This window comes from Antedon mediterranea, chromosome 5 (genome assembly GCF_964355755.1).
Source record: "Antedon mediterranea chromosome 5, ecAntMedi1.1, whole genome shotgun sequence".
NCBI classification, from domain to species: Eukaryota; Metazoa; Echinodermata; class Crinoidea; order Comatulida; family Antedonidae; genus Antedon; species Antedon mediterranea.
The window spans coordinates 7,319,522-7,346,050 of record NC_092674.1 but is presented as its reverse complement, the minus strand read 5'-3'; the positions used below and the strand labels follow the sequence as shown (position 1 = coordinate 7,346,050).

Sequence of the window (26,529 nt, the reverse complement as noted above, 5' to 3'; positions counted from 1 at the left end):
TTTACTATGAAAACCTTACGATTTCGATTCAAATTCCAACACAAGGCTAATGTGTAATTTGTATTACCATGTTAGGTTATTATAGCACACTCTATTTTTTGATCACGCAAATGTTGCCTAATATTTCATTTTTCCAACTTGGGACCTCTGGAAACTACTGTAGACCAAGGCAATCTAACGACAGAATGCTGAGCTCTCGAGATCAAATGGTTTATCTGTGGCTGTGACACGATCAGTTCCATGCCCCTCAACATACACAGCGCGCCGCGGAGAATATGTACATAGTACAGTGAGTACTGTGGTATTTGTCGCAGCCAGACATAAGATCAAAGGACTTTTATGAGTTCCTATCTTGATTGTTAGATTGCGTTGTGTAGAATGTATACAGGTAAATCAGGATGTTTTAGATGTGTTGAATGGACATACAAGAGCTATGTTTTTGTTGATAACCTGTTTCCCAGGCCCTACCTGCCATCATCAAGGTCTCAAAATGTCAATATTTATGAATTTACACAAATAATACTGTATTGCTTTAATTAGACCAGCAACTTTTATTCAAGCCTGACCTTCGTCTGATATCTTTGATAATATTATTTCTACTGTTTTTGTGTCGCAGATGAATTTATTTTCTAATAGATAATAGATAAATTTAAAAAAAAAGAGTAAAACCTTGACTTGATTATAGATATTGGGCATGGTCAATCGATATGTTCTCGTTCGTCACCAGGGAATGACCCACGTATGTCTTGTGTACACACACCATCAGCTTAATATCCCATTTAAAAGATGAGGCAATAAATAAGTTTACCAGAAAACATTGAAAAACCACTTCAGATTTATTAGTAAAATACTGATTTTGTTCGATAAGGTCATAAATTAAATTTCTGTCCTGACCATATAGATAGAATGTTGTGAAAATGTTAAAGGTGAAGAATTTTCCAATCATTTGGTGAAAAATGACCCAGTTGTAAGTAACCTGGAATATCTGAAAGCGTTGTGTCACAAACTATCAGTGTGTAATGTAACTGCGTATCATATTATATATTCAATTATATATGCGTTGGAAAAAGTATCAAGTATAGAACTCTTTTGCCTCAGGATGTGAATTATTGATTTGCCAAAATATTTATCAGCATATATAAATTGTTACTGTTTTCTGTTACTGTGGGGAAATGATTTTGCCATTTTTCTGTACATGTTAAGGGTGTTTCCCACCTGTTTCGGCATAATTCCAGTCCGGTAAATTTAACATTACATGGCTATGCGCCTATCAATATGCACGTAGCCACGTGAAAACAAAACATTGACGTTCAATTTGATTTGTCAGCGCTGAAACCGTGCCGCAACAGATGTAAAAGGTTCAACCCTGTACTTTTCTTAAATCTATGATCTTTGCACAAAATTGGTGGCGCTCTGGGATAATTGAGGATTTTGCGATATGTACTAAATAATTTTCTGTTTACTATAGTTGTTAACGAAAAAAACTAACTAAGAGGTCAGAATAATCTCCCACACAAATACATGACAATTTGTAATGGTCAAGTTAGTCGCCGGACCACCACATTAATCTTGGAAAAAATTAATTAATTATTTTTTAGGTTATAAATTATAATCAGCAAAAAGAATATTTTGTCATTGCAATTTTTCCTTTTTGAAATTTGTGAAATAAAAATTGTGTTTGCTGCCCTCTATATTTTTCATTTGCAAACTGCCAAGTGCACTGAAAGTTCTTATATTTTTTTCATTAAAAATAAATAGATTATTGAAATAAATTAATTCTGAACTTGTAGGTTGATAGTACAAATAACATAATGATGTACCATAAATGTAGCCTAATCTGTATTAATCTTGCATACAGTAATTTTGATAAGTTAATATCGCAAATAGTATGGTAGGAAGGATTTGGGAGCAAACGTCATGATGCGCACAAACATGATTTGTTGTTATACACAATGTGACATTTGCTATCAAACCCTTCTATTCATGCATTGTGCAATGACGTTCCTCGCAAAATCAAGCTATTTGCGTTAATAAATAATACTGTACATTAAATTATTAAAATGATTGTTTGTTTCTTTGTTTTCCCATGTTTAATATTACATTAAACATTATTAAAGTATTTCATTATTAATGTCTATTTTGTATTTTTGTATCATAGACTAGAATATCTGATATTATAGAAAATATTTTTGTTTCATTTCAGACACATAAATTTAAATAAATTTTCATAAAATTCAATAAAATAAATATCCAAACACATCAAACAAGATTTAAGTATTTATTTATTTATTAGGAATTCCATACACGCACAAATCTATTATGATGCAGTAGAAAATCTGATAATGAAAAATATGGATGATTCATTTCAGAAACATAAATTCGAATAAATTTACATATTGAATAGTAATTGGAACAACTCTTACAGGTAGGTTAAATTGAAACTAGGAAATATATGTACATTATTATTACATTATTTAAACTGAATACAGGTACATAAACATTGAATATATCTACAGTAGTTTGCCCTTTAAATTCCTATTGTAAATTAATTAATATCTTGAACCCAAATATGGTCTTTAATTGGAGGAAAGACCTGTATTAAAGAGACATTCTATCACAGCATTCTTCAAACCTTGATTATACCAGCTGTTAGATTGATCTAGTTAAGTTTCTACTGTGACTTAAAAATTGAGCCCCAAAAAATGTTTTTTCGAAGGAAGACCTGAGAAACTCAAGTAACATTCCTCAAACTTTGATCATACTTTAATATTGGAGCTGTAATAATATTGATCATACTAATAAATTGTTCCTTTAAATTTTTACTGTAAAGTTAATTAAACCCTGAACCTAACAATGGTCTTTAATTGGAGGAAAAACCTGTATTAAAGGGAAATTCTAACCTTGTATTTTATAAAAATGTGACTATCTGTGATATTGACCTTGATAGTACAGTACACTGTCCCTTTGAAATTAAATTCCTATCATTATTAATTTGATTATTGCCGTCTAGTGCTAATTAATTTACTTTCAGTGTATCTGTTTGTAGACTGCATTTTGTAGGTCTGTTGGCCTTTGTTCCAAATACTGTTAACACATTTCCGTCTGGGATTGAAATTTGATTATTGTCAGCAGTTTTTATAGCTCACGGAATATACGTTTTTAGTTGAAAAAGGCATAAAGCTCTGTTTACTCTATCAAACTAGTTTGACAAAAAAATGTGATTTGCCCAAATATGGTAGTGATATGCTTAAATATGGTAGTGATGACATCATCATGTCCATGGGAACATCACATTTGTTTTGACACATAAAGTTTGATAGTGTAGACAGAGCTTTACAGTTAGTAGCACTTATAACTGCTGGAAAAGTGCATTGTAATCAAAATGAAAGACGTCTTTTATATGCTATAAATAGTAAAAGGACAATAAAAAGATTGTTTGATAAATCGTTGTTTAATGAGGTATTTTTTTTTAATGAACTTGGTATAAAATGATACTTCCATCTATGGCCCTATATGATAACCCCAAAAATATGGCCCTCAATGGCCGACACTCTATGAATCTGAGAGATCGATGTAATATTACCTCCTATCTGTTATCTATTTTCCTCTTTAAAAATGGCCCACGTCGTTAATACAAAAATAGTTGCTCAAGATTTTTAATTATGGTTTGGTTTTTTTAAAAACCTTGTTTTTATCATGGCTACATAAGAAAAAAAATGATGTAATTATTAAGTATAATTATCAATGTATACAGTACGGATGTACCATAAATGTAGCCTTACATACAGAAAAAAAAAATTATGTAATTATTAAGTATAGTTATCAATGTATACAGTAATACCAAAGTCTTGCTAACTTTTCCAAACAATAAATCAACTTCTTTATGGTCAATTTTAATTAAAACAAAAAGAGGTGTGTACACTTTATTAATTGCAATTTCCATTCGGTACCGTGCAATAACTAGTACAGATTAAAGGTCAACTTTGTTCTTTCGTTGAAATAATGAAAATGAAATTAGTTAAAAGAACCGAACTGTCTTATGAAGATAGTGTAAAAAAAAGAATTACATTGTTCTACATGTATTAATTAAAAAATAATTTTAAAAAGTAAAAACAGTTACGGAGCTTGAAGTCTAATACTGACCGTACATCTCGACCAAGTATAGTCACTTAACTTAAGACACTAATTTCATAATAAATATTAGTATAATTATCCTCCTAATTTTTCCTAATTTTGTACCCAGATCCCAACTCCTCCCTAGCCCCCTAAAGCTACACTATCAAACTAGTTTTGACAAAAAAAGTGTGATGTGCCCAAATATGGTATATACCCAAATATGGTAGTGATATGACATCATCATGTCCATATATGGGTACATCACATTTTTTGTCACATAAAGTTTGATTGTGTAGACAGGTTTTAAGACTCCAGTAATCATACATTTGCTACACTTAATGTTTTATATAAAATTAAATCACTTTTAGCTATCAGAAAGTAACGAAAATATATTTCTTTAATTGACAGGAATTAATATTTGTATTTCTTTGTTCTATGTGTGGAATTTCCCTTAGGACACTCATTAAAAGATCATTGCTTAGTGATTTGAGAACTTCTAAACTTCCGAGTGAACTGTAGTTTAACTATTAATTTGTAGACTCTTCCATTATCTGTTGTAGAACTTGTATAGGCCTGAATGTGTTAGTAATATGGTTAGACCCAGAGTGAATGAGAAACAGCGTTTGGCCATAATGCAGCACACAGCAGTAGGCCTATCTATTCTCCAATGTATTAGTCAGCGGCTACGTTATATTAGAATCATAGAATCTATAACAATTATTTGCAAGTTGAACAAGCCGTCGGGAAATCAATAATGCAGGTCTGTTCTACACATGGTTTGAAGTCGGCTGAGGCCATTTATTCTCAGCCTGATCATGGAGCAGTCAAGTTCTGGCGTGTTTGCCTGCAAATTGCAAGATTCTCCTGAAGAATCTGTACAGCTTGACAGGCTTAGGTTTTCTTGGCTAGGCCTAAGTTCTCTTTCAACAAACGGAATGTATTACAGAGACGGGAAGGTTTATCACTGCGGAGAGATTGCTTGGGAGGAAATTCAGGTCGGTATTGTTTTCCATTACTGTCAGTTTTGCTTGACTGCACTTGTTGTAATAATCTGTTCCATCAGCAACTTTTTCAAAAAAAAATTATTAACCTCGTATATAAATCATTAACATTATTTTATAATATTACCGTTAATATACAGTACAGTACTATGCATTCATACTGTCATTTAGTATCTTTATTAAAAATCCATTTAAAAATGGTATACCCACTGTAACATTGAATTCAGCAATGGTTGAAAGGTACCAAGTAGGTTCGTTTACAGTATAGTAACAGTAGGCCTATGCATACAGTATATTGTAATATTATTTTGGGTGAAATGGAGATTGCTCTTAAAATCGGGCGACACTCGACAAAATGGAGTGAGTTGGCAGGTCTGAAGTTCTATGGCATTACTTTTCTCTGTAGGGCCTTGTCCTGTTCAATTCTTGCTAAAACCATGGTTTTAATAGGAGAGCCTTTCATTGCCAAATAATAGCCTCTCAGAGAGATGATAGAAGGGCTTCTTAGAATCCCTTTTTTGGAGAAAACGAGGACCCCTTGTTCATATGACAAATAAAGAATATGTATATTGGACCATCAATATCATTAACCAATTTCTGTTTTAAATCTGTATGAGAAACATGCTTTAAAGTAAACGATACTAAACATTAAAATAAACGATACTGAACATTAAAATAAACATGAATTCCATTGTTAATAGCCGAATGTTTATAAGCAGATATAATATATGAAGTCATGAAATCATTTATGATAGTACTGTAGTAGTACTCTGCCATATTATGATAAAAGACCCACAGTGAGATCTCAGACAAGATTTGTCAAAGAAAACTCACAAAATCAGCAGTTTGTCCTCTTTTATAGTCATATCAATATCTCACAGACTTGGTAACTATTATAATTAAATTAGTTTATGTTTACTCACATTTGTTTTCTGAAAGCCTACTGTTAAGAATGATGACTGAGTATTATGACATAGATTCTAGAGATCGTAGTTAAAAATAGAATTTGATAAAATTTGATAATGCAATTCTTTCTTCACTATAAATACAGTTAGTATAATGAATGTGCCCGATCTTCATCATCGTTCCACAATCAAAAAATTGATTATTATAACTACTTTAGGAGGCCTACTACTAGAAGGTCTACTTTTAAGTAGTGGTTACTCGTCCTGAAAGATGTATTAGGTTCTTTAAAAAGTGTGCATGAGCATTTTGTGTACATTGAAGCTACGGTTTATAGTTTTTATCCTATTTAATTTAAATTTTATTTTATTTTATTCTAATTTAATTAGTAACGGGCTACTAATGTATTCAGACCCAGACTTGACAAAACTACTAAATAATCAACCTCGCTACTAGATATGAACTGAACCTAAACCTTCTAAAATCTTATCTTATAACTAAATCGTATTAGCGCCCTAACCTACAGTACATTGTAGGCGCGTTTGGTACTATTTATTATAGCGTTATATGGCGTGTGATGTTTAGTCACACAAGTATACATTCAAACGCGGAGAAATATAACTACTGTATAAAATGCTATTGCACATCAATATACTGTAGGTAGAATTATTTTTTATTTAATCAAACTCCAGTCTTAATTTGTATTAATAATAATAATAGGTTGGAAAAAAATGACTCATTTTGTGCAGGCTTGTTGATCGGAGTCATGACAGGCTAGAACAATAAAACCATTTCCTATCTAATGTGTTGTTATTCATAAACGACACGACACTAGTTTGTATGAATAAATCATGTTGCAGTCGTAGATATCAACTAATATTGTACTGTAATACACCAATCCACATGCTTAAATTAGGGCTTAAGTGCTGTGCTTATTATCGTGAGTAGTGCTTAATACGAGCTACAGTATCATCGGCGTAGATTGCTAGGTGTTAAATATTAACTGTAAATCAATCTCATCTTCATTATTTTATGATTGATTCAACTTTGATGTAATAATTATCATTTGCGACATTTGTAAATTGACCATGAATATGTTAATCGGTTTAAGGTCACAGTGACCTGATTGAAGATGAAGCCATATAATATTTTCAACATACACTGTTAATGTTACTAGGCAACTCCATCAATATGTAAACACAACGTGTGCAAAATTAGTAAACAATTGCTAAATTGATGTTGCTAATTTGGAATCATCTCATAACGAAATATTCTAAATACAAGATGGCGTTTTTGAAATCCAATACAACGTTCCATGCTGATTTGAAGACCTCTGATCTGTCGTTGCACGTGACATATAATGGCACCCTTATCAATTGAAATGATCAGATAGGGAGATTTAGTGGGTTTAAAGCTATGTTGATATTCATCTTTCCTTTGATTTGCTATATACCACAACCAATCCACCCAAGTTGTTTTTTTTTACAAAAGGTTACTTTATGTACAGTATATTGAAAAATAATCCTTAACTTTCAATTCACATTTATTCAGCAATATATTTAACATTGTTACATCATAGAGATATTATAGTGATATATCTCTATGGTTACATACAATATTGTCTTAATATTGTTACATACAATACCAACCTTTGTCTTATCATTTTACTGACTAGCACAGCAGTGAATACGGTAAACTCTCCCAATGTTTGACACCCTTGGTCTGGCTAAATATTTGGGATCTTTCAGAAATTCCTGTTTCCCATATGTTCTCTACCACAAACAATATTTTTGAGGTCTAAAAGTGCCAATTTCTTGTTTACCATTAAAAACACATTTAGAATCTGAGCAGAATTTTTGAAAAACCAGACTTATTAGGGTGTCTGGTATTGGGATAGTTGAATGTATCTATGATATCTATAGGTGTATATAGCTATTACTAGCTGTAGATAACAGATAGGTAATGAGGGAAAATATTCTCAATTTATTAATGAACTACTGTTATGTTATATTATACCCAATATATGATGTTATAGTGTCATATTACTTAAGCTGAATTTAATTGGAAACTTTTGCTGACTCATATAAAGATGCTTCTGTGTCAGAAATCACTGATTTCATTAATTAACAGAATCTAGTTCTTTATAATATCTAGGTTACAGTTTCCGGCAGATGCAAGTAATACAAGGCTTACAATCAGAACCAGTCATTTTCTTCTAATATCTTCTGTCCTCAGCATCATCTTCCCTCATACATCTATTATAATTTGAATCTTCTTGTTTTTTCTCTTTTTCCATCTCGACTTGTCGCGACAGTACAGTTCATCAATTTTAGTGTTTAAAATCTCTGCATTTATTTTTTCTGCATCCTCACTACATCTATCAATAAATTCAATTGAAATCTATTGTTTTTTTCTATCACTTTCTGTCCTTCATATCATCCTCTCTTCCTTCACTACATCTATTTAAGTACTAGATATCTTTGATCATTGCATTCCCTCATTTCTTCGTGTCCCATAAATCATTCCTTCAATACATCTATCAATACTTGAAATCTTGAAATAACCAATTTCATGTTCGCCTTGTTGTGTTCATGACAATAAAGATTTATCTTATCTATTATTTTTTCTATCACTTTCTGTCCTTCATAATCATATCATCCTCTCTTCCTTCACTACATCTATTTAAAGTACTAGTATATACCTTTGATCATTGCATTCCCCCATTTCTTCCTGTCCCATGAATCATTCCCTCAATACTTGAAATCTCTTATTTTCTATCTCTTTCTGTCCTTCATATCATCCTCTCTTCCTTCACTACATCTATTTAAAGTACTAGTATATATCTTTGATCATTGCATTCCCTCATTTCTTCCTGTCCCATGAATCATTCCCTCAATACTTGAAATCTCTTATTTTCTATCTCTTTCTGTCCTCATCATCCTATTCCCTCACTACATCTGTTAAAGTATTTATCGTTTTGATCATCGCATTCTCTTCCTCTTTCTGTACCCAACATATTTCTTAAAGTTTAGCCTCTAGTTATCTCACTCTTTCCTCCCAAAATTGTCATCTATTAAGGTGCAGTACTGTATTCCATACATCAAGTGATTAGTCCCAGGTAGAACAGTTGGACAAAATAATTGTTGAATCACTGTTTGTGTCATCCATTCACAGAAAAATTGTCTCATATTGAGTCTAACCAAACAGACATACTTTTAATTTTAGCCTCTTTCAACAAATGGTAACTTTAAGTACCGTTGCCAAACATAGCTTCCTTTGGCAACAGCAATACTCGTGGTTTATATTTAACTTGTATTGAATGCTATTTGATAGTAAAATCTAGTTTTTGTATCTAGGTTACAGCAGTCTCTGCAGCTGTACAGTGTCTTCATAACCACTGTGTTTGTGGATTCAGGTAGAAATTGCATCTGTTTTATTTTGTATAAAAAAGACTAAGTTTTGAGGAAAAGTTATGGAAGAAATTAAATGTTTGTAGAACTAACAGTTTGTCATCAAAGAAAGATTTTTTGGATAGTAATGTTTTCCGTTTAGCCGATTCTCAGTACTGAATATAAACATATATACATTCTGTAATACACAGTCACATATATCACATGTGATGCCTGTATATATATAAGCCTAAAAATCTAATCTTAACATAATACAGGCACCACATGTGATTACATGTTACACTGTAGTACAGACTTTGCATTTGATACTGTGCAGATAGTGCCGTATCTGGAGAGAATTGTGTGGATTTTCTAAGAAAATAAATCCGGTCTCCACAGTTATAACTGAGAGGATCTGTAGTCAACCCTAAAACTATTTTGAAAGAAAAAATAACAATATTTGACAAATATGGAAAAAAAAGTGATTTCTAATTGACAAAAATTACTGTACAACCACAATATCATGAAACCTTTATCACAGTTAACCATTTTATTATTTGCTATGCTTTACTTGATTTTGATGTACATATCTCTAATGGAAGGATGCTCTGTTAATTAAAATGTAACCAGTCAGTGAAAATGTTTAATTAATATTCGGATACAGTAGTGCCATCCGCAAGTCAAAGCAATGTCAAGGAATACAATTTATCCTTGCTACTGAAAACATGCAACTGTTGTTCAGTACTAATATGGTACCATACTATATTTTATTTAATTAAAGAAATAACAGATTAATAATGTAATAAAGTAAAAATGGTATTTTTGGCCTATATTTTTTATTTTTTTCATGGGATTTTTTATTTTATTAATTTTTTTTTGTTGGCAAAAATCCTCACTTATACTATTTGTTTACCATTTTTGTTTTATTCAGTACAACATACCAAGGATTACCCATAAAGCTAAAAAGCTTAATTCCAATGGGGTCCTTATAATAAAATCATAGAGAAATTTAAAAAAATAAAACAAAAGTTCACAATAATTTTATGTTTATATTAATTTTTTAATTGAATTGACTTCATAGTGTAGACTTTTTAATTCCAATACCCCTTCTCCCAAAGTAAAGACGATCAGAATGACGAGACCGCCTTTTGTGAACCTCGCCATATTAGCCTAGCAACCCAGATATCACGCCATCATTACCGGTAGCTAAATGAACAAACCTTGCATGCCATCTCCTTAGCCAAAGTTTCATCGCTAATTGGCATCCATCTTAAAGTCAACATCAAAGTTCAGCCGATGAAATTTACACATAATATTCCCATTCATCTCTATTGATTTCTGTTATTCAAATATGTCCTGACACTATACATTCAGCTGTCCGTTTCTTTGTAATATATTTACATAACACTCCTCATTCGGAAGTCTATTTCAATAATAAATAGGTTAATATTATTTTGTGTTTTGTGAGGAAAGATTTTATTGTATTGGTTTTTTAATATTTTATAACTTTTTTTAGATTCAAATTAGAATAATGTACAATACTAGACAAGTACATTTGCATTTTTAAAGCATATAAATTAATAATATCAATTATGCAATGTTCATGAAAAGTAAAGGTTTATTTAATAACAGAATTTCATCCTAAAGCTCTTTCTACACTATCAAAGTATCAATGATGTGCCCAATGGACATGATGACATATCACTGCCATATTTGGGGTATCACTGCCATATTTGGGGTATCACTGCCATATTTGGGGTATCACAACCATATTTGGGGTATCACAACCATATTTGGGGTATCACTACCATATTTGGGGTATCACTGCCATATTTGGGGTATCACAACCATATTTGGGGTATCACAACCATATTTGGGGTATCACAACCATATTTGGGGTATCACTACCATATTTGGGGTATCACTACCATATTTGGGGTATCACTGCCATATTTGGGGTATCACTACCATATTTGGGGTATCACAACCATATTTGGGGTATCACTACCATATTTGGGGTATCACTACCATATTTGGGGTATCACTGCCATATTTGGGGTATCACTGCCATATTTGGGGTATCACTGCCATATTTGGGGTATCACAACCATATTTGGGGTATCACAACCATATTTGGGGTATCACTACCATATTTGGGGTATCACTGCCATATTTGGGGTATCACTACCATATTTGGGGTATCACAACCATATTTGGGGTATCACTACCATATTTGGGGTATCACTACCATATTTGGGGTATCACTACCATATTTGGGGTATCACAACCATATTTGGGGTATCACTACCATATTTGGGGTATCACTGCCATATTTGGGGTATCACTACCATATTTGGGTACATCACACTTTTTTGTCAAACCAGTTTGATAATTATGTAGACAGTGCTTTAAAGCCTTTGTTAGTTAGGGGTTTTGATTTTGAAATTTTGTTTGAATTAACGCCATTTGTAGAAACAAAAATTGCATTTTAAAAATAATGCGTGAATATGAGGTTCATTGAAAAACTGTATTCAAATTTGATAAGAACCTGGACCTTTCAAATTGGTATTCCTGTATAAGTGGACTATTTCTGGGAGCCTATTGTTTCAGCCATATTTTTCCAGACAGCATTTAAATATGTTGAACTTTTGCAGGTTCTGTTGCATTGTCTGTAACTGTTGTCCCTGTAGCAGATGCATGTATGTATGTGTTCATCCGCGATATCATGCCCTCTCTTAGGAATCAAATTCAAACTTCTGTAACTAATCGCGATTCCCACAAGGGAGTGCATGAGAAGTTTATGCATCACTCGCTCAAGAGATTAAAATTTATATGGGGTGTGCTCGTTAAGGAGACCGACCCGTTAGGCAGTGCCTGTTTGCGAGTGAACCATCAAGTAACACGTTCTGTCTGGCAGAATTTTGATTTCCTGTCTTACCTGAATCACCTGTTGCGATTTCCTAGGAAACTAACAACATCTTGATCTCGTCACGTCCAGAGGAACTTCACAAAAGAGGTCATGAAATTTGGAATATAGTGGTATATTGATAAAACATACAGGAAGTTCGCAGAGGTCACGTTTAACCCCTTGTGCGATTCAAAAATATTTTGTTAGTTTATAGTCGACACGCATACTTGCAATACAATACTCCTAGATTTAGTCAACATTGAGTGTGTTTGGAATTTAAATGTTGACAACTTTATTACATTAACATGTATTTTCTTTGGAATCACCAAGACATTCTTTACATAGTGATGAAATACTAAATTAAGATAAGAACCTAGAAAATGTTATTTTCATTATAACATTGCTTAGTCATCAGTTTGATGGTTTTGCCATTTCATATCTGTGCAGCGATAGAAAAGCTTTCTTGTGATGCCTTTTTAAAAATGAAAACGGAACCTTTTCAACAAGCCACCATCCGAACTTACTCCCTATTTCATTATGTTTAAGCCTGGTGGGTACGGTATACCAGAGTCGTACGGTAGACTTATGTAATTCACGTTCAAAGGGCATTAGTCATTTTTGCACCTGGTTGGAAATCGTGTTGGGTCGAAGGTCGGTTATTGCCCTATCTAACTGACTAATTGCGTTGCATTAGACGAATAAAATGGCCTTGATTTGGATAACATTAATAGAAAGTCGTTAATACGCTGACAAATGAATTAAACGCATTTAATGTCACTTCTGCAAAAGGTATTCTCATTTACTTACCATAATCTACTCCAAAATTTACCTATTTGATTTGACTAAAAATCTTTATCTTTATAGTTTTAATGTTATTATTTAAAAATATAATTTTAAACAATGTGTTTATTTTTTAAAGATAACTTGCAATGAAAAACTGTTCTTCATTTTATACTTGATACACCTTGGCCATTTCATAGTATACCAATCACTTGTCTACCTGCTCAGTATCTTGATCGCTAACATAATTATTAAACATATAAAACTGATTAGAAAGTAAATTCATTTTTAATGTTACATGACGTATAATGTCATATTTCCAACTCATAAAAATCAATAGCCCGAAACAAAATCTGTACATTTCGTATTACGTTACACCGCTACCATGGCAACGCTGATTGACAGTTTCACAGTTCATTAACTATGTAGTAAATTCAACAAGGTAATTAAAAAAAAGAACTCGTTTGAGATACGTTTGTTTCGGATTCGCTTTTAGCATCTTCCTGCATATCTACACCCGTCACAACACCGAAAGTCTAATCTTCATCGACGGATAATTAAAAAATGGAAATTTATATTTACACTTTGAGCGGATCATGTAAAATCAAGCAATTAATATATCCTCGTTGGATACTTTCGAAGCGTTCATTTTAAATGATGAAAATGAAAATCTATATTCAGCTCAGTTTTTTTGTCGTAGATGAAGCATTAGATACAACCGTAAACGTTGATTATATAAAAGAGAGATCATTATTATTACAACTCACCATGCCACTAGATATGATTTTTATGTTCACTCGTTAAAATCAATACTAATTAAGAGTTGCTATAGCAACGTGAGATGGCAGACATTCCGGTGATTGGGATAGAAGTTGTTGCGATACTTGTTCACTGTTCTTGTGTACTGTTGAGTTTAGCGTCGTACAAATGTGTAGCAAACATCAAGTATTATGTCTGTTTATAAACTGTGTTATTAAATTGATGTCATCGTAAATGCTCAGAAGATACAGTTGGATACCGGTACTTCTTCTAATGTTCATATGTAAATGTTGACTAAACTACATATGCGTACAGTATATCATTTAAGCTGGCCTACAGTAGAAGCAAGAAAGTACCTGTTTATTTTATTGAAAGGCTCAGAAGATAGATAGTTAAAACAGTGTGAATTTTGTGTGGCACTACATCCAATGTTCATACTGTATTCTATTAACTTCATATGCGGACAGTATATCATTCAAGCTGGCATATAGTACATACAGAAGCAAGATAAAGCATTATTATTATATAAAGGCTCAAAAGATAGGTTGTACTAGTAGCAGTGTGCATTTTGTGTGGTACTTCCAATGTTCATAGTGTATGTTGACTATTAACTTTATATTCGTAATATAAGTACAGTCAAGCCAAGAAGCAAGATAAAGCATACTTTTGTATGGAAACTGCATTCTTTTTTTAATTTGCTATTTATCATAAGATTTATTGTGTATTTTGACATATCTATCCATTGTTCATATATGTACAACATTGAGTAAACTTCGACGTCTTTTATGTACAGTACCAATTTCGTCCTTGTATCAAGCTGGCCAACGAGAAGCAAGATAAAGCATACTCCCTCCTGAAAATTCTTGTTACTGGTTTCACATTTTAGTTTGCTGTTCAATATCACAAAATGCTAGGAATATTCAAGAGGGTAGATAGTGCATTCAGTAAGCTGGCATAAACAGTTGTCTGCCTCGTACATCTTATAATCAACTGAGTTATAAACGTTCAATTGGCATACTGTTAGAAGAATAACATTGACAGTCAGTGTTTGGTATTTGATGTACTAGTATTAAATCATTTTATGAGACAACATTTTTGCGATGGTTTTGTTAGAAACCTCAATAAGCGATTCCAAGTTATCACCCCAGCAGCCTTCAATATCTGTGAGTATATTGTAATATGTAATATTTATGTGAAAATCATCAACATAATAAACTATGAGGGTATTATAAATATAATGTTAATTGTTGATACTTTACTTCTGTTACCAGCAAAATGTTAGCTATACAGACTAGCCATTTAAGTACAGTATATTTAGAAATCACTTATTTTTTATTATTTCGTATATCATCACCTATAATTTGTTATGATTAGTGCTACAGCATATAAATTCTTAATTACTTACCGTACTGTACGCATACTGTACTAGGTATAAAACTGAACCCACATCCTCCATATCACTAGTCTTGGCGCTCATACCTTTAGACCCACGGAATCAACAGATACTGCCCTGGTGAATTTGTCTAAATATTTATATAACGCATTTATATAACATTGTTGCTTACCTTCAGCTTCTTGATGTTAATTTGATCAAATTTGTTTTGATGTATTAATAAAGAATTGAATTGAATTATTAGTCCTGAGACGAATGAATAGTGTTTTTGGAAAGCTTTGTATATTCTTTCTGGCTGTTAGTGCATTTTTAATTTATTATTTTGATTGAATACTGTAGCTTTCTGCCTATATTATTTGTATCTCCATTGAGATCCAACTTGAGACCGAACCATACACAGCATTGTCATTTTTCAGTAATGTTACGTTAGATTGATATTTATAAACATTATAACATATCATTTATCATGTTTTATTCCTATGGCATTTTTAAACTACCTCATAATCAATGAGTTTCTTTTTTTTATTGTTTGTTTTATCTCAAGGTTAAACTTGTAGTTAATAAAAATGCAGGTGACCTTTTTTTCTAAACATTAATAATTTGTATCTTACATTTCACATTTATCATAATAATATTGATTTGAAATTTTTATTTTGATGTCAAGAATTTAATGAAGGAAGTGTAATTAATTTTGGTGAAGGGGAAGTTCAAGTTCGGAGCAAATTAATCATAGTTGGGAAGGGTAAACCATGCCATGGGGTAAGTTCAATTGCAAGTGAGTAATAGAGGTGGTGGGTGTTTTTTTGGGGGGGGGGGGGGGAGGGGTTTTGAGGTAGTTAAATAAATATGTTGTATTCACTTATTCAGTATTAAATACAATATCTTGAATCAGAAATTTGTTCTTGTACAATACACTACTATATTTTTTTACGAAATATAAAATACAAAAATAGTAGTGTTATTATTAATTAATAATTATTTAAATTTACACAATTGAATATTATAACATTGATTAATTTAAAAATTGCTAATCAAAAAGTATATAATTTTATCAAGGATATAAAAAATTCGTTGAACTTTAATAATATTCTATTTTATTTGTTCATTGAATTTAAATAGTAATTGTTTGTTTTCATCAAATTAATAAAAACCATTTTTTAACAATTATTAAATTAATAAATACCTTGAACTTGAATATGACAACAATTTAACCTCGGAAAGGAAATCGTTCCGAAATCTGTCTTGCACAATTCATATTACAGTCTTAATTCGGAAGTATGTTTAAAAACTTTTGATTTATGAATAATTTCACTTTTTTAATATAAGGTCAGCTACAGTAATTCGTCTTTGAAGTTTAATGATGTTTGTATTACTGTTCATATCGTTGATTTTGTTGTATTTCTTTCTTGATGTTGTTAATGTCATCATGGCTGTTGGTAAACCACTGGTAAATTCTTTATAATTTTTCTATGATTATAAGATCTATAATTTAATAAATAAGGAAAACTTTGACATTCAATTACCTTTTGAAGAAAATGTTGTTGGTTGGGATTTGAATCCATCCAGCTGACTAGGCTTGCTTGGGATTTAAACCCATGCTTCCAGCTTACTAGGCTGGCTAGATCACATGTTTAGATTTGAAGCCATGTTCACACGCATTAGAGTTAAGCCTGCATACAGTAAACCAGAGTTAAGCTGATCCAAATCATATCAGAGTTATAACCGACAAGAGTGCTTGCATGACTATTATACAGTAATTTGTACTTAATGCCATTAACTCCAGAGTAAACTGTATGTTTAACGGAACTAATATGTTTTAGAGGTACTGTACATGCAATGTATCATACCACATGCATTTGAACACAATAAGCTAAACCCTAAGATTGACTGTATTTAACTCTGACATAGAATAGAGCATCTCAACATAGCTTTGTTAGGAAAAATTTACTCTATAAAAAAATATATTTTTTATTAGCCCGAGTGTTTTGTTTATTGCAACATAAGTTATCTTAATAGTAGCTTATTGTAATCCCACAACCAATATCAGTTTTACTTTGTTAAAGACCTTTTGAAAACCATTCACTTAGCTACTTTACTGTAGAGAGCCATTCTTCTCATATACTTAAGGAGCCTTATCTTGCTTATAGCTTGCATACTTGATACTAAAAAGAGCTTCGGAAATTAGTATTTATCTCTGTCGGCTGAACTGGTACCTACCATGATGTTAGCAAGTACCACATTGAGATGTTTTAAATAACCTTTAACCTTTAATTAATCAACAGACTGAAATTAATCTTTCATTTATTTATTTTAAATCAACTGACAGAAAGTTAAACATGAAACAATAACAATATATACAAAAATGAATTTACACGTGTTCACAATTTTACAATTAAAAATATTTAAAGAGAATCCAAAAATACAGAGTACTTAATACAAGAATGGCAAAATAAACTTCTGTTAGTTACATTATACGACCAAAAGGAGAATTAATAATTCCTCGATTTTGGGTACGCCAAGGTACATGAAGGCTAAAAAAAAATTAATTATAATCATCATTGGTTATGCTTAAATTCTTAAATTCCTCAATTGGTTATTTTGAAGTTTTTAATTAATTTTCACCAGATTGCTCTTCGATTTCTGCAGAATTTTTAAAGGGATCTGTTTACAGATTTCATAATTTGAACTTTATTATTCCTTTTTCATGATACTGCAATTTGTTTACTGTGCATGTTCATTTAAATACCAATATTCGCATCTACACAATGATGTAGGTCCGTGTAAGAGTTCAAGAAAAATAGGAGACAAAGTTGAAGCTATTGTGAAGCTCTTTAACTCTCAGTTAGTATACCTGATGAGGTTTTTTACATTATATCGTCAATTTTCTTGTCTTAACTGGATGAATAAAAAAAATTGAGGTGACGTTATAATCGCCATTGAAGGTATCAGATAAAATTGATGGTTTTAATATGTGTGTGTAATTTTAATCAATCATTTGGATTCTTCTGTGTGTTACATTAATCAAAGTGATTTTTCCATTTTATGATCCATGCTCCCTCTATCAGCTCATTTAAAAAGTTGATTTTTTATGTTGCATTGTGGGAAATTTGTAAGAAGTGCAAGAATGTGTTCATGTTTGCAGAATGTACAGCATGGTTTGCTATTTTTTAACCATGCATTATACATTTTGAATTCATGTATGTCAGATTTAACATTAAAGTTCCCACAGTATGAGTAAAGCATTCAAACAATATTCTTTAAACATTAAAAAACCTTGTTTTCCTATACCGTATATCCTCAGGTATAATCCCACTTTATGTCTGATTTCATAAACAGGCATATCCCTGGGTATAGTGCCAGTATTGACTTTAGGTCTGGATGTAAGCCGTTCTCTAGCCAGTTCAACTATGTTTTTAAAAGAAATGCTTACCGATCATTTTTTATCTCAACCAGGATGTGCCCTGGTATAGTCCCACCCCCTAAAGGTGGGATTATACCAGAGGATGTATGGTACTTTCTTAGTTTTTTTTTTTAGTTTTTTAATTTAAATTTGTATTTACATTTTGATCTTATAGTATAATGAAAGGGCATGAAAACAAACATGAGGAGTTTGATTCCTTGACTGGTCACTTTTTTTATGGGTCAATGAACGCACATCGGTCAATGGAATCAATTATTTTGTTATCTAAGGTCTAGGTCATATTCAGTTAGGCTCTTTCTGTTGTAAGTTAATAACCGCATGAATATATTACCGTGATTTGATGCTGTAACGCCATTTAACCGGTTATAGCTGTGTAGCATTTAGCTGCAACGCGCCAGAAAACTGTAAACGGTTATTTAATTGACTGTAGTTGACCTTGAGGCAACTACTAATACTATAGGATCTTGACCGTCTCACAGCAAAAAATGTGATCAATATACAAATTTAATTTTAAACCGTTATTCAACAGAAACAAGTTCTAGACCAAAGCTATACAGACTTTACTATTATACATTTGATTATTCAAACATATTTTCATTACTTTTAATATAGAGAAAAGTACATGTAATCTATCTATGATAGTGCATTTAATAAAAGGCTATTGCTCCACAGGTTGTTGATATTCAAAGTCATTGTACTTTTCATACCGTCATCTCATTGGTCGTTGCTTTAAAATGTGTTCGTAATTGGAAATACTCCCAAGTCTTAAATGTCATGGCAACTATTATTGATTTTATTAACCTTTTGTTTGATATTTTGCATTAGAAATTTTAATAATTATGGTTCCAATAAGGTTTTGTAAGCTTATATGATATTGCATAATATTATATTGAATAACTGTTTATTAATAACCAACATAAGCTTTTGTAATTCATTCTATAAGATAGACAATTTAGTTGGCTAATATTGGAATGAAATCAATGTATGAAGGAGAAAAAAGAAAATAAGCACCCTTAAAGGAAACAAGAAGGCCAGGATTACAGTAAAAAAACCCTCCTTCGGGAAATTCCTAAGGGGAAACTCCAGTGAAACAAACAAGAAAAAATACGGCTAACTCTATGGCTAAACCCATATTCGGACACCTATTAAAACATGTTAATGTGTCCCAAAGGTGTTCCGTTAATAGGGGTTCTACTTGTAGTTGTACTAAAATAGAAAAGTTGTGTTGATTGGTATGTCCAAATATTAACAATAATATGTTTGCTGCCCTCTATAATATGTTCATGTATAAATAAAAATGACAGATCTGACCATTTAAACAGGGAGTACAACTCCCTGATTTAAAATCAATCTATCATAAAGAAATACAGTATTATAAAACATTATTTTAGATTAATGTTGAGTAGACAAGAATATTAGATGTTGCGAGAGATTTTTTTTTTCTTTATAGATGTCCGGAATTTTGTGAGACGGCTACAATCTTGCCTGTCTTGTTAATTGCTTTTTTCTAAAGGTTCATTTTTTATTTTAACATCACTGTCAATCACTTTGCTTTTGACATGGCTTCAAAATGTCATCACTCATAAAACTACATTATGTTTTGATGTTAATCTGATAGGTTTGACAGCAGAAAGATAAACAGACATCTGTGTATTAATAATAGACAAATACAATGTGTCTATAGAAAAAACTGTCACTGTTTCTGTAGACATTTTATGTATTGTAGACAATTAAAAATTTGTCTATAGAAACAAATGACATGTTTCTATAGACATTGTGTATTATTATAAACAATTACACATTTCTATAGAAACAAACGACAATTTTTCTATAGACATTGTGTATACAGGTAATTTACAGATTTGTCTATAGAAACAAATAACAATGTTTCTATAGACATTGTGTATTATAGACAATTAAACATGTCCATAGAAACAAATGTCACTGTTTCTATAAATATTATAGGCATGATGTCTATAGAAACAAATGACAATGTATTTATGCCAACAGGCAATTTAATATACAGTAAGATTGTCTTTTAATCAAGTAGCGGGCAATAAACAAAAGACTTTTGAGATTTTGTTTTTAATTATAAGTAGCCTACCAGAAAATTCTGTAAAACTATTCCACATTTTCCAACTTACTGCCCACGGCCAGTCATCTCTCTTACCTCATGAACATGTTTATAATTGTATTAGTCCTGTTGCTAGAGGGCGCTATACTCATTCCCAGAGGCTCTGGATATTGAATTAACAACTTGTGAGAAGTAATTGTAATATGAAGGTCACAGTGATATAACTTCCTTGTTATCAAAGTTACCTGGTTGGAGGGAGGAGTTCACATGGAGTAAGATTACCTTGTTACAAACATGATGTCACAAATTGGCTTCATAAATGATGTGAAGCTTGCATACTACCATGTAACTGTTTTCAAGTGTGTTGCTCAGCTTACAATTTGTTTTGGACAGAAGTCGCTCAGATGAAAAGGGATATTACTTGCTCAGATAATGACCATTGACTACTTGCTCAGATGAGAACCATTCATTACCTGCTCAGATGAGGACTTTATCTTTGAAAGGATATCACATGATTTGTCAAATTAAGACTAGTTGTATTAAGTTTAAAACTTGCTTAAATTGTTCAACAGTTTTACATTACTGTACTCGCTTATAAGTTTATGATTTGCTCAGACGATACCCAATAGTCTTGCTCAGATAAAAATAAGTTCATTACTTGCGTGGATGAGAATCATAACTGCAAATTGTAAGTTGCTCAGATATGGCAACAATAATTTTATATGTACAATAAGACATATTTTGGTACAGTGGAAAGCAATTCAAAAGATTTGCTCAGCAGGAATGGATATGTCTTGCGCAGAGGAAACAGACTTCAGATAAAGTTTTCCCCCTAAATCTAGCTCAGTTAGTTTTTAATTTGGTTGTAAATCTTACTTTTCAATTAACTTTTAAGGAATACTTTGAGTAGAACTCAAAATAAATACTCAAGGAATACTTTAGTAGGACTCAAAATGAATATTCAAATACTTTAGTATGACTACGAGTTAAACTCAACATATACTCAAAAGAATACTGAAGTATTACTATGAGTTACACTCAATACTATAATCATAAATTACATAATAAGTGTGGCTATGAGTTGAACTCAAGTTAAACTCATATCAAGATGACATGCTCCAATGGAAACTTAGCAATCATTCTCAATGTTGCATAACCGATTAATGTTATGGATGTGTGAATGTGAGTTTATTTCACAGTAATAAAAACCGCATTATTTGCAAAAGATTGCCGATATAAGCTGTTGGATGAAGAACGGTTCTTTAAAAAAATAATTTTCGGATTATCAGCAGTGGAAACTTTGAATAGAGCAACGAATATCGTGATATTACATAATTGTTTGTTGAGGAATTGTAGTGTTTTGAGATAAAGTAGGCCGGGCCATCTGGTGACGTGTGACAATGGCAATGTTTTGTTTCTTATCCATGATCTTCATATCAACTTGTTTTATGATCAAATCAGCACAATGAATGTTTCAGTGGATAGTATGTATCGTTTCACCTTCGACATTGAGGTATGATTTCTTTGATATTTTTTTTTTTTTTTTTAAGATTGGATTTTTTAAAATATTTTTTTCAAAGACAGCATAATGATTATCCTAAAGTTCTAGAACCACATATTTTCTAATTTCTTTTGTTTTATGTATGTTTATCTATTTAATGTAAATAGTCTAACATTACAACCAACCATATTCAGGGGACACCCTTATTATTATAGGGATACTACACTTTCCCATGAAAACGAATGATAGACAATATGGTTAAAAAATACAGCCAACCATATTCAGGGGACACCCTTTTTATTAAGAATACACGAGAGACAATAATTATGCTTTAACAGTACAGCCAACTTCAATTCAAGATACTTTGTTTTTGTCTTGGTGTTTTTACTATATACAGATAGAGCGATTTCTGAATTCTGGCACTTAAGTGGGGGAGGGTGTTGTATGGTACAGATCATGTTTATTGTACATGAGAGAATGCAGCTACTGCCATTAGGATATGTCACTCATTCATATTGAAACAAATTAGGTCAATAACTTACAATCTATAATTTAAATCTGACCTCAAATACATATGAAACCCTTTAATATTTGCATATTTTCATATTTTACTAGTAGTCTCATGAATTATGCATATTTATGCATATTCTACAATTTATTGCATAATAATATAATGTTGTAATTGAATAGTATAACATTTAATTATGTAAAATATTGATTTGCATATTTGGAAGACTATTTTGCATGCAGTTAAATGCACATCTTTTCTTTGCATGTCATTAAGATTGGATTGGAACATGAACTACATTTATTAACCCAAAGGTAGATGCTATTTTATTAACTTTGAGAGCCAACCATCCAAAAGGTGAAATGTCTAGTAATATATAATAAAAGATCTGTACTGTAATCCACCATTAATTTATGTATAGTAATTATAAATAGTTATGAAGAGAAAATATGTATTCATATTTTGCAATGCCACCTGACATTGATAATTTGAATATTCAGATGTGAAACTCTGTATTAACATGAGGATATGAATTAGATGGATGTTGAATGTATGCAAATTGTTTAAAGACCTATTAATATTAATAACCTAGCAATAATGTATGTTTAGTATATTAATGAATATTCATGAAGAGAAAATTCATATTCATATTTAGCAATGTCATCTGACATTGATAATTTGAATGAGTGAAACTCTGTTGACACGAGGAAATAAGATGTTGTAGATGCAAGTTGTGTGCGTGTGTTTCACTATAGATATGAAAACGGGAAGAAAGGCTTGGTGGGGGAAGTTACGTTTTCCTGGATAACATTTTAAGAGAAGTTAATTATGACATTGTCCTGTAAGGTGTGTCTGGAAAAAAATTAAATTAGAATTTATACACTTTTTCCACTTACATTTTAAAGCACAATCATAAATTTAAACAAAATGGATTTCAATTTCAACAGCAGGTCATCACTGTGGCCCCCTTGTATTTAATATTTGACAAGCATTAGCTCGATGAGAGATGATTCTGTTAGAAAAATACAAAATTTGTATTCATAATTTATAATAATGCATATATACAGTGCATTAATAGGATTTACGTACAACAGTATAATCCAAATGTTCATATATTTAAATAATGTATAATAACAGCAAGAGACTAGAAGTCTCAAACATCCCAATTACTCAGCCATTCAATTATTCAGTTATTTAAACGCTAACTGAGGAATTTTAAAACAAAATTCAAAACAAGTTTGTTTCATACAGATGGCATCACCTGCTATTTTTAAATGGTGATGACTTCATTTCATCAAAGTGTTAAAAAATTGATAATATGAGGTGTCAGTTTTGTTGGAGAGATCTTGTTTTTGAAATTGTAAACAATAGTTTTACACCTACTCTTAATGCTATATAAAATTGAGTATTATTATTATATTAATGAATTTATTTTGATGACGAGTTTATGCACTGTGGCCATATTCACTATTCGCACATAGAGAAAATTAAAAAATTCTAAAAGTGAATGCCAAAAACAAATATACTGTTAAATATTTATTAACTTCAGTGATTTTGTGACTATGAGGTTAATATAAATGTTGAATATTTATTATAAATATACATTGTCATATTTCATCCCTATACGGTACATCGAAACTCGGTACTAATGTTCTCGTCTAATGATATTCATTTATACCCGCTTGTTTACGACTTTCATGTTTATTTAGCCAGCTTAATTCTATAATGAGCTAATGCATTTGTAGCATCCAGAGAGGTTAATTATACATATTTTGAATGGGTTAATATCGACGCCCACAGCTGTCTCAGGTCAATTGAGGTCGCATGTTTCGTTTGTGCATGATAACTGATAATTTATACCGTAGATAATTGTGCCATCTACAGTACATATGGAATGGAAATATTTTGTGATTCTAGCCAGTCGTATTGCGTTTAATTGATGTAGTTGTTAGCAACAAATCAATAAAAGTTTTAGCCTAGTTTTGTAGAAAATGGTACATGGGCTAGTATAATCTATGCATAACTAGCCCAGTAATCAACTGAGCGAGTATAATCTATGCCTAACTAGCCCAGTAGGCAACAGGGCTAGTGTAATCTATGCCTAACTAGCCCAGTACGCAACTGGGCTAGTATACTCTATGCTTAACTAGTCCAGTAGGCAACTAGGCTAGTATAATCTATGCCTACCTAGCCCATTAGGCAACAGGGCTATTATAATGTATGCCTAACTAGCCCAGTAGGAAACAGGGCTAGTGTAATCTATGCCTAACTAGCCCAGTAGGCAACATGGCTAGTGTAATCTAGGCCTAACTAGCCCAGTACGCAACTGGGCTAGTATACTCTATGCCTAACTAGTCCAGTAGGAAACTAGGCTAGTATAATCTATGCCTAACTAGCCCAGTAGGCAAGTGATCAAAATTGAATCAATTTTAACTAACAATGACATTCATTTTTTACACTAAAATTCAGTTTTGTTGATACTTATTTTGATAGACATACCAATAATGAATTTTCATGAGTTAAATGGAGAGAATATTTTTAATTCGAATATTTATATTTATTAATAAGTTGAAGCCGAGTTCAATAGTACTGTACTATCACAACGAATGAAAATATTCTCTCCATATTGTTCAAAACCTTTTTATTAACTACCAATGACATCAATTACTAGAGACAACATAATTTTTGTTGGCACCAAACTTCTATATTTAATAGACCAATTGTTTTTTGGCTCATTAATTTTGATAGTTTCACCTTCGTTTCATGGTTTGAATTAATTCTGCATAATTTGTTAATAGTTATTTTCATTGTTTTTTTAAAAATAATATTCTAATCTTGTAAGCTAGACCTTCATGGCAATATTAAATTATTTTGTCTGATGTTATTATTTTTATTATAATAATATTCGAGTAGTTTCGGAACACAATTTTAGTGCAAAATTATTTTTTTGTGTGAATTTGTCTAATTTTGATCTGTCATTTTCAATGTTTCAATCTCTGTAATACATTATTTTCAGACTTTTGTCTGCTTTTTTATAATTTTTTTTTTACCTGAATAAATAATTAAATTTAAAAAAATTTATTTATAGTACCATTATGATTGGTGAATGATCAGTAGCTGAGTTATGATAAGCAAATTGTGAACCTCTATTGGTTTGTGTTACTGGATGTACTATGATGGCCATTGAAAGACTGATTTGTGGACTATGATATATTTTAGTGTTACTTGTTTGGACTGTGTTATACTATGTGTTTACATATTTACTATTATATTTATGTCAACTTCATCACTGCTTACTTGATGCAATAAAGGAAATAAATAAATAAATAAACCATAGTTACGAAATAAAGGACAAATAAATGAATGAAGTGATTTATTTTTTATAGATTTAATAGTTTTTTTTTTAAGGTTGCATTAAATTATGAATATTTATGAGCTGAATAGGGAGAATATTTTCATGCCTATTAAAATTCAATAAAATCGGTTCATAGCATTAATAACAACCTCACAAATAAAAAAAAAGAGAGCAATTTGTATTCTTTTAACATGGGTTAAATATCAACATGCGTGCTCTGTAGCAATGTTTTGCCAAGTACTTCACTCATTTTCCGAATGCTTTAATTTTTTTAATTTTTTGGAATTGATACGTTATAGTAGTAATAGTTTAAAATAGTTACATTTAATGAATTATGGCTCCTACTGTTAGTAGCGAGGTATGCTTCATTTAACTCAACATCCTCTTTAGTGATGGCAATATATTGATGATAATTTAATTG

At 31.4% G+C, this 26,529-nt stretch overlaps 1 protein-coding gene and 1 non-coding gene across 7 annotated transcripts in view; both read left to right on the top strand.

Moving 5' to 3' along the window:
* Window positions 1-4,571: 4,571 nt before the first annotated feature.
* Window positions 4,572-26,529, top strand: part of LOC140049585 (uncharacterized) — a 62,673-nt gene continuing 40,715 nt past the window's right edge. For 3 of the 6 annotated variants that reach the window (XM_072094501.1, XM_072094498.1, XM_072094497.1), the window contains exon 1: window positions 4,573-5,111. In XM_072094501.1, the coding sequence (XP_071950602.1) occupies window positions 4,932-5,111 (180 nt within the window). In that variant the 5' untranslated portion in view covers window positions 4,573-4,931. Of the gene's footprint in view, window positions 5,112-13,845; window positions 15,020-21,687; window positions 22,258-26,529 lie in introns of those variants that run through there. The other 3 variants (XM_072094496.1, XM_072094499.1, XM_072094500.1) reach the window with 3 other exon arrangements.
* On the top strand, window positions 24,812-24,968 carry LOC140050613 (small nucleolar RNA psi18S-1854). Its single transcript, XR_011845455.1, has one exon. It is a non-coding gene; the product is annotated as a small nucleolar RNA psi18S-1854 (small nucleolar RNA).